At 36.5% G+C, this 9652-nt stretch overlaps 1 protein-coding gene across 1 annotated transcript in view; it reads left to right on the forward strand.

The window, feature by feature from the left end:
• vps8 (VPS8 subunit of CORVET complex) overlaps positions 1–4984 on the forward strand; it is a 46587-nt gene extending 41603 nt beyond the window's left edge. The window contains exons 43-45 of the mRNA XM_062430291.1: positions 1670–1723; positions 2187–2267; positions 3350–4984. Coding sequence (XP_062286275.1) covers positions 1670–1723; positions 2187–2267; positions 3350–3475 — 261 coding nt within the window. The 3' untranslated portion in view covers positions 3476–4984. The remainder of the gene's footprint in view (positions 1–1669; positions 1724–2186; positions 2268–3349) is intronic.
• The last annotated feature ends 4668 nt before the right edge of the window (positions 4985–9652 follow it).

Below are 9652 nucleotides of genomic sequence, written 5' to 3' on the forward strand. Positions count from 1 at the left end.
ATCTAAACACGTAGTTCCATCAACAGATTCCATCTTGCGTATATGTTTTCTAGACATACAAAGCAGTGTAAGAACTCTGTACGGGAGTAACCATAAACAAACCATAAAACAAACATAATCTCATAGTCATCCATAGAACAGAGGAAAACAAAGACAAGTCCAGGTACTTTTTTCAGTTTTCTCTCCTTATTTTCACTCCCTTCTGACAGAGTCCTCTCTCCTGATGGAGGATATGGAAACATGTATAATCTTGTGAACAAATGAACATTTCAATTCTGTGGCAAGAACCAAAGGGTTCATAGCATACAACACTTTTACTGGACAAAGTGAGGTGAGGTGATACAAAGTTAACCCGATTTTTCCAGAAATTTTTTAATTTACCAGATTGTAATCTGACTGAAGAAGTCAACCTTTCCATCATATAAATATTATTCATTACCTCAACCCAGTCTTCCATCTAAGGTGCCTCTGTCTTCAGCCACTTCCTGGTAATGGCTTTTTTATGAGCAACCACATGTATTTGTCTCCTGAATTTGTTATAATATGTCAAATGGAAATTCCACTCTCAAAATTTTCTCCATACAATTCTTCAAATCCTGCCAGTAAGGTTTAATAAAGGCACATTCCCAAAAAACATGGAAACATGGCTTCATTTAGTCCACATAGTTGACATATACACAATTCTTAGCAGTAGGATCAATTCTTTGTGTTGTTTTTTCCTTTTTATTGGTGACATGTGACACAGTGTGAGTGTAATTTAGACAAGATGAGACCATCGCAAACAACATCAAGATAAAACAAATTAAAGTGAAACATTTTTAATTTTATTTCATATAATTAATTATAATATAATTGTCTCACTTTGGCACAAAAGCTTAACAAGGCGACAAATAACAGTCATTATGAGTCTGCCAAAGCCCAGGCAACCTGAGAGCTAATCATTTCATAATAATCTCACCCCAGGCCCAGACCAATGCATTGTTTTTCCCACATTAGAAAATGTATTAATTATTAATAATATTAATAGTTATACCATGTCTAACATAATATTAAGTGATATCCTGGTTTTGTAACTTCCCACTATATCCCACTATGCATTAAACACATCTAACTCACCATTGATACTATGAGCAATTTTTTCAAATTTGATTGTTAAAGCCACTTAATGGCTTCAGTCTTTTATGCTACAGACATGTTCCTCTGTCCAATATTTTAATATCACTTTTTGTCAACAGAGGAAAAAAAGATAGAATCAGCACTACATCTTTTTCATCTCTATTCATATCATTGGTTGTCTTCCCCATTGTGCACAATTTAGGAGAGAAAGTAGTTTCAGAAATGAACGGCAGTAATTCACTTTAGTGTCAACAACATTCACATCACAGTAATAATTGCATGTTGTAGTTATGATATGCTGTAATCAGTTACTGTATGTGTTACAGTACAGGTATGTCTGAATAGTGTTGATGTGGTCACACAAACAGCTTTAAATGATTAAAGATGGACCCATAGTCTGGTAGGCTGGTATGGAGAGTGTTTACACAATGACACCTCTGTAAAAGGCTGTAAAATGCCACATGTGTGACAGCAGGTTGAATTGAGTTAATATTACAGTCCAGTCTTCAGAATGTCCTGACAGCCTTCACCTCTCTGTTTCTCTCTGTTCTAGACTTGTGTTACATCAGTGCATCATGATGCAGGAGCTGAGGCTCACAGGAAAAAGGTAACTATCTTTAGCTCTGCTGGAGATTATTATCAAAGCATACTTCCAGTTTTCAATTATATAATATAATTCCAGTTTATTTATTTATTTCCTGGAAGTGAGAATTATTAAACAATGGACAAACCCATAAAAAAAGTCCTCTGAAAATGTGATCTGAATTGAGAATGATTTGACTTATTTGCAGAGATGAAGCATGCCAAGCCACAGTACATAAAGTTTGATGTTTGATATAAACCTCATCCTTTTATCAAGAACCAAATATGAGTCTGATATAAAGCACAGTGCTGCTGTATTTTATTTCAGATTTTTCCCCCCAAATATGACATTCAGGCACAAGGAGACCCTGCTGCCATTACATTCCTGTTATTGTATCACAGATGTTCTCATGCTGTATTAATTGTTAGTTGCACTTTTTAACACTCAGTTTAATATTTGTACTCTGACTCCATTTCCTCTGGTCCAGGTGTTAGTTGAGACAACATTGGACCTTCAGCAGGAGCAGTCCTGGAATCAGCTGCGCTGTTTATACAGAGGACCATCCAGGGTAATGCACAATGTGTCTGACAACTTTACTAAATGATATGCCCTGTTCTTTGATAAGAGGGTGAGGTGTTTCACTATGTTTGACTTCTTGTGGCAAACTAAGGATGCTCCAGTATAACCACATCTGTCAGTCACAGACTGGTGGAACTGTGCTTGAGGCTCAACTCAAGTCATTCTTGATCAGTTTCTTTCTGAGTCTGTGTAAGGAGGGATGTGTTGGTGATACACCTCAATCTGTTATCAAAGAACCAGGGTTTACATTTAGTAAGCCAAAGTTCTTTTTCTAACTGTGTTGTGTTTCACTATTGGAGAAATGGAACTCTACCAGTTTGCATAAAGTCTACCAAAGCCATAGACCACATTGAGCAGGACAGGTTAGCTCTTAATCCATGTGTTCAGAGAAATAGCCTCCATGGTTAAGCAGGACAACGACTCGCCTACATAAGGACTGGCTCAGGACACAAACAGCTGATCATGCACATGCAGAGCCTGCAGAGTATAATGTGTTTACATTTCTTCCTCCATTGAGGGGAATGCAGGCAGCTCCATTGATTGACATGTGTCAAAGTACAACACACGTATGTAATTCAGGTTTAAGTAGCAGGTCACATATGCAATAAATAATACATATTAAAACAACAGCTGACATACAGTACCTGTCAAATGGGATATGGGAAGATGTTTCTAATCTTTTGACTGGTTGATATTGGCCTGGAAGCTGCAAAATCACCTGCAGAATATCTCCTTATGGGCTATCATATTACATTACATGACATTACATGACATATACTTATATAAACACCACGAACCAGAGTCATAGCCTGGAAACCTGAATGTAGTTGTTATCTAATAACTAAGAATCAGGTTTGGAAACTACAAATCCACACAGTCTTTACATTATCCTTCTCTATAACCCACCAATGCATCCCATAGTGTCTTTTTAAAACGTCTACCTTCCCGTCACTCTGCTGCACTTGTCTCGGTACTTCCTGTAATTATTTAAATGTGTGAGAGTGTCTATGTTTGGAAGGGAGACAAATCACTTGTTCTAATAGTTTCTAACTATGACTCTCTTTCTTCCAGTTGTCCATCCTTTCAGAGCTGACCCACAGCCACAGCAATGAGAAGACAGGACTTCTAATCACAGCTCAACCAGGCACAGAAAGTTCTCAACTTAAACTTTCTCCTCCACCTCTGTTGGAAGAGTAGGATGACAGACATGAGTCAAGTGGGGTTGGTTAAAGACTGGACATTGTGTTGTGTTTTTTAAATGATTTGCTGCACTACCTTAACAATTCAACATCAGTATGGATTATAATTTTCTGCTTTTATGTTGTGAGACATTTGATGCTTTATCATTTTCGTCAAATGTTTAAAACTTCCTTGCTGAGTGCTTGAGTTCTGTTCATAACTCTGAATGTAACTTTAATGTTTTTTTCACTACATCTGATTAAATCACATTGCTTTTGTTTGCGTCATGGTGGGACTGGGATGTCTAAAGGTGGATCCTGACCGAAGTGGAAAGAATGCTGAAAGATTTGGGAAAGGGAAATGTGATAAGACCTGGAAGTGATGCTGAATGTTTGTTTACAGCAGGAAAGAGGACATTATACTTCTGTCTCAAAAATATGAAACAGTGATCCTTCTTTCATGAAATAGTTATACTTTGAACATTTCACAATATGCTTGTCAGCCTCTAGCTGACCCTGATAAATGACCTTTGTTGACTAAATTCAGTATGTGTTAGATGTATCTTATCATGTTGGAATTGTATTAATTATTATGGTATTAATTATTGTATTAATGAAGTTTATGATTTGGCTGTTGCCACTCATTGCAAAACAGAAAAGAATTGGATAAATCATCTTGTTGTGATTTTTTTTTTCTCCAATCTAATAATTAGGAGAAAAGTCAACTTTGAAGTAAATGAATCTCACAATAACTACATTATATTACTACATTACTGTGGGCAAGCCCACTGTGGATTGGACATGGCTGGTGTGTAGAATGATCAATGATCAGAAAAGGTTTTAGAAAATGTTTCAGAATGTTTCAAAACCCTTCTTTTTATTTCTCTTGTTTCCCCCAAAAACAGTGTAAAGATAGTGTTTTCTAACCAGATTCAACCCAAAATCATCAAAAGCAATAATTCTAGAAGAACTTTCAGGAAAGATAAATGGAAGCTTTTCTCTTTATATTTGTCTTTCTTTTTTCATTGTTTCTGGGTGAAAAACTTCTGGGCACTTCTTAAAAGAACATCCACATCTCTGGTGTAAATTACTGTTACTCACAATGATCAAAAAATGATTCAGAAAAGTAAAACAAAGACTCATTCTCATCATATTTCTACTGTTCTCAGTCTATGATGTAAAAACTGCTCTGGGAGCTTCTTATAAGAAAAACAGCTTTCCACTTCTGTTTTCTCATCAGATCCTGCTCAAAATCATCAATAACAGGTATGAAACTGCATGCTAATTATGCATGTCATACATCAATAAAATATTATCTTCCATAATAGCAAAGAGGTTAAAATAAATATTGTCTAACATAACAGAGACTAGTGTGGGTGTTCTAACTGGTACTTAGCTGATAATATAAGGCATACTTCAAATATTATTGATTATTGTCAAAATAAATTCATTTTAAAAATTGTTTTTGGTAACATTCAATGCACAAAAATATTCCATAGGGTACTTTGGCCCTTTATTTTTTTTAAACCGTTAAAGCTTTTGGTTTGAATCCCAAATGTATCACATGGTTACAATTAATGTAAATAAAGCAACAATAATAAAGGTCAACAATATCCTGTCAACATCTAAAAATACATAGAGGAACCAGACTGAGAGATCCACTATCTGGCCTTCACCATGTACATAGAACCCCTGCATGAAGCAGTGACACAGCACAACCACACTAAAGGAGTAACAACAAGTTAACACTGTACACACATGTACACAACATCACCTGAAACTTCACTACCAGCTTTAAAGGAAACAGTGAATTGTTAAGATATAAATGAAATGAACCTAAATGCATATCAATGACCATGTAATGAGTTAATGCAGATGGCTAAGAACAACATGTTCACATAAAATCAGAGTAAAATTGGAAAAAATGTATGAAATGACTTATCGGCCATTAGAAGACAAAATGAAAAATAAACGGAATAAGTGGAAGATGATACAAGCTTCTATTTTTTGTCGAGTAGATAAAATTACAATAATGATCCTTCCACAGTTTCTCTTCCTGTTTCAAACAATACAGCTCCAGTCCCTACAGCATCTTTTACACAGTGGAATAAATTAATAACTCATTTTAAGTGAAATAACAAAAGGAAAATAGTATTAGTATTAGTAATTAAATCAATTAACCAAAACAAAAGAATGTGGTGGTTTAGCCAGTCCTAACATGCAGAGCTATTTTAACACAACACCAATAACTAGAATAATGACAGAGCAGAGGCAAAGTGGCTTTTGATTGAGAAAGAATCCATACCAATAACCATTAAAACACTACTGTATAGACTAAGAGGATTAATGAGTAGAACAAACTTAAAGTATTTGTAAAAACCACAAAATAAATAATTTGGTATAATTTCAAAAAATGGCATGGGGTCCCCTAATAGGACAAATAACACACTGCAAGTATGTGCATCAAAATGACTAAAAACACATTCACAAATGCTGATAAACAATACTGTAGTCATTAGTTTCTATATATACATTTTTACATAATTATTTCTATAAATATCTGCAAGTTCAAAATTGAAAAACATACAACAAAATATTAAAGAAATGCACTATTAAGAACAACATGGACACTAATAACAGCATTCAACAAAAATGGATTACTGAAATAAGAGGTCAGCTAGATTAGGTACTCTTGATGACTCTGACCACATCTGGCCTGTAGGGGTTTTCCATCAGCTGGCTGAGCTGGGACGTGTCTGATTAAAAAGAAAGGACGGAGCCAGATCCTTGATTTTTTTTCTTTTTTCTTTTTCTGTTTTTATCACTCAATGGAAAAACTACAAAACACAATTGCAAGGAAATGAACATTTACTGACATGTTGTCACTCTATCAAATAATTAAATTAATTTGCAATAACAGTATGGAAAGTCAGTGATTTCACTTCCTTACACAGCCTGTAGGGGGAGTGCTTGGCCTGTGCCTCAGTCAGAAATACACTGACTCAAGTGCTGAACAGTGACTGTTAGGTTGTTGTCTTCCTCTCTTTAGAGGTGTAACATATTCTAAAACTGTGTCTAAACAAGGCCAAAGCCAGTAGCACAAGTTGTATGCAACAATCCACATGTTTGGAGAAGTGTTCATATTTGTGGAAGAACCCAGCGAACCCAGTATGCATGTTGATGATGTTAGGTACTTAGGTGAGGTTGATGACCCTGACCACATCCTGTCTTTAGGGATTTCCGATTCAACCCAAAAATGTATCAGCTGGCTGGTCTGGGATGAAGAGTCTGAGTAAAAGAAAAAAAAGCTCTTTCAACCTAATAACACATACGATTTTTACATGTTAATATGAAATGATTCATCCTCATAAATCCTGTCTGAATCTGGATACTTGGTGGATCGGGATGATCATCAAATTCCTGGGCAGACAATTTGTCAGACAATTGGCTCAAGATTCACTAGTGGGGGGAAATTGCAAAGGCATACTGATAGTGCAGCATGCTTTATAATTGCTGCTTATCACATTTTTTAGGCTTAAAACTTTTGCTTTGTTTTCAGCAAATATATTATGTCCTCTGATATGCTTCCCTTTAATCTTAGGAACTCAAGTGTGTACAGGGTTTGTACCTGGGCAGAGAGCACACTGTCAGCATGCTGGGGAAATATGTGCTGTTTCGATCCATACTATTGTGTCCTTGAGACTGTCTCAGATCTGCTTAGTCTGTCTTTCTGTTAGTCCAATCACATTAAATATTACTGTAAGAATTGCTTTTTTCAAGAAATACAGTGACAGTAGTTACATGATAACTTAAGGATTTGATAGTTCTGGTCCACAATCATTTGGGTCTGTTCCAAGGTGTTTATTTCTGCTCTGAAGAGGCTTGAGCAAGGCCCATCCTTCATGTAAGTCTTACCATAGACACTCCTTTATTGGACAAAAGTTACTGATTGGATCATGTCACCATGGTTTTATATCAGAGTGGACAGACATATTGATTTCTCAGTCAAGGGCTAAACTATGAGTTGTTGTGTTCATTGGAGTCACCATTAATCTTACTCCCTGTGGATATACATTAGGTCTGGCTATTTTAGACTACTCTCCAGGCAATGTTTGAGTGAGAATTAGGAAGAATCTACTCCCTCCACCCTAACCTTTCACCAGTTGTCATCCTTCATCCTCCCTCCTCCCATGGATAAACTGTATTTAATAGAACTATACTTTAACTTAAGGCTGACATACAAAGACATTCTTTATATTTTGAACACAAAACACAGGGTTGTTCACAGCTTGTAACCCCTAAAACAAATCGTGAAGAACAATGGACTGTTCATCAAAATACATTTTTACAGTTAAGCAGAGACTATTCAGTTCATAAGGGAGCAGCCCCAATGATTTGCATGGCTAAAGGTGAATGTATGTAAAGAAAGAGGATTGCATGTACAGAAAGAAGATCAGATTCTAGCCAGTCTTGACCCAGAGGGCAAAGAAATCCAAAAAAGAAGAAGACTGAATAGACCAGCATACTTTGCCAAGGGGCCCAATTTTGTCGGTTTGATTATTAATATGACAAATTAAAGCCATTTGGTATATGAACAGTGGAGCTATTGATGGGTTCTAAAGAAGGACAATATGGTTGAATCCATACTGTACCAGCAGGGACCCTAAAGGTAAAGGAGGTTATTACCTCGGGACAGTGGGGGAACTATGTGGATATACCTGTATCCTGAGGACAGAAAACAGCCCTATATGTGATATGCAACAATACCTACGTCACAATGATGATGATAGAAAGATAAACCTTCTGAGGGTGACAGAAGGTTTATTGATGGCAAAAGCACTAGCTATCAAAGAATAGAGAGCTGGTGGAGTGTGTGGACTTTTGGCTCGAATATCTTCACAGACTTAAAGATGAAGTTGAATTTAATGGACATTATCTTATTCTACTTCCTTGGTTTGATACAGGTAAGTGGCATCAATAAACAGTGTATGTTGGATACATTTCTATCCTCGCCTACCTTACCCTATAGACCTAGGATTAGATTTTGGTAAAGGCTGATTTATGCTAAATCTGGTAGGCAATGTACAGTCATGTCATTGCAAACCACTATGGAGAAGTTGTAGAGCCTCTGTATGAACCCTCTGTAAGCTACCAGAGTCTCTACAATTGCATCATAATGTCTTATCCGGACTAAGCCTGCTGGATTTAGCATATAATCATGCTTAAATATGTGCAACATAGAAACACGTTGTTTTCACATATCGATCTCTCCAGCTAACTGGTTCAATTATTGCCAAATGTTGTTTCCAATAGCCAAATAAGTTGCAGCTTATCACAATGTCTAAGCTTGTTTAACTTGTTTGTAAGTATATCTGGCAATCAAGGCCTTAACCTTTGTGTTAACAGGTTTTCCCACAATTTCTACTGTTTTTACCTCTGCAGGATGAATTGGATTTGACCAAGGAGTCCTAGAACAGCCACCTGATTCATCCCCATGTATGCCATCCCTGAATTATATTGCATGGATGACTACTTGTGTCAGGTGCCTAAAGAAGATCATACCAGCTGTGAAGGTGACTGCCAGTCCGTCCCAGTGGCCAACTGTCACTGCAACTAAACCAGGGGTCCAAAAAAAGGCTTTTTCCTCAAGACTGTCCTCCCAAGAAAAATGACACAACAGGTAATGTCAGTCGCCCAAAAGTGACAAGTAGTTACATTTGAATGACAGATGCCATCTAGACCTGCTCTATGTGAAAAGTGCCATGAGATAACTTTTGGTTGTGATTTGGTGCAATATGAATACAATTGAATTGAATCTTGCAGCCACAGTAATTATGGCATAGTTTAGATGACGAATATAAAAGTACACATTTCCTAATTCAGAGGAGCGTGGATGGAGGGAGGCTATAATGTAGTTATTTAAAAAAAATAATCAAATTATAACTATCCACTAACATTAACCCTGCAGTTACTATTGTAGCCATGATAATGAAGGTGGCTTAACTGTAAGGAAATCATAATTTAAGTATTCATTTGAACCCAAACTATGATGTAAACCTAACCGAGTTGTGTTTGTGCCCAAACCGTTGCCCACTCTCATCATACACATCTGATTTGGGGCGTGAACATGTGGCGGATGTACTTGAGAAGTTTCCATTTCTAGTGAAGTGATCATACTATTACTGCTTGTTTACAT

Source organism: Scomber scombrus, chromosome 12 (genome assembly GCF_963691925.1).
Source record: "Scomber scombrus chromosome 12, fScoSco1.1, whole genome shotgun sequence".
In the NCBI taxonomy this organism is placed as follows: Eukaryota; Metazoa; Chordata; class Actinopteri; order Scombriformes; family Scombridae; genus Scomber; species Scomber scombrus.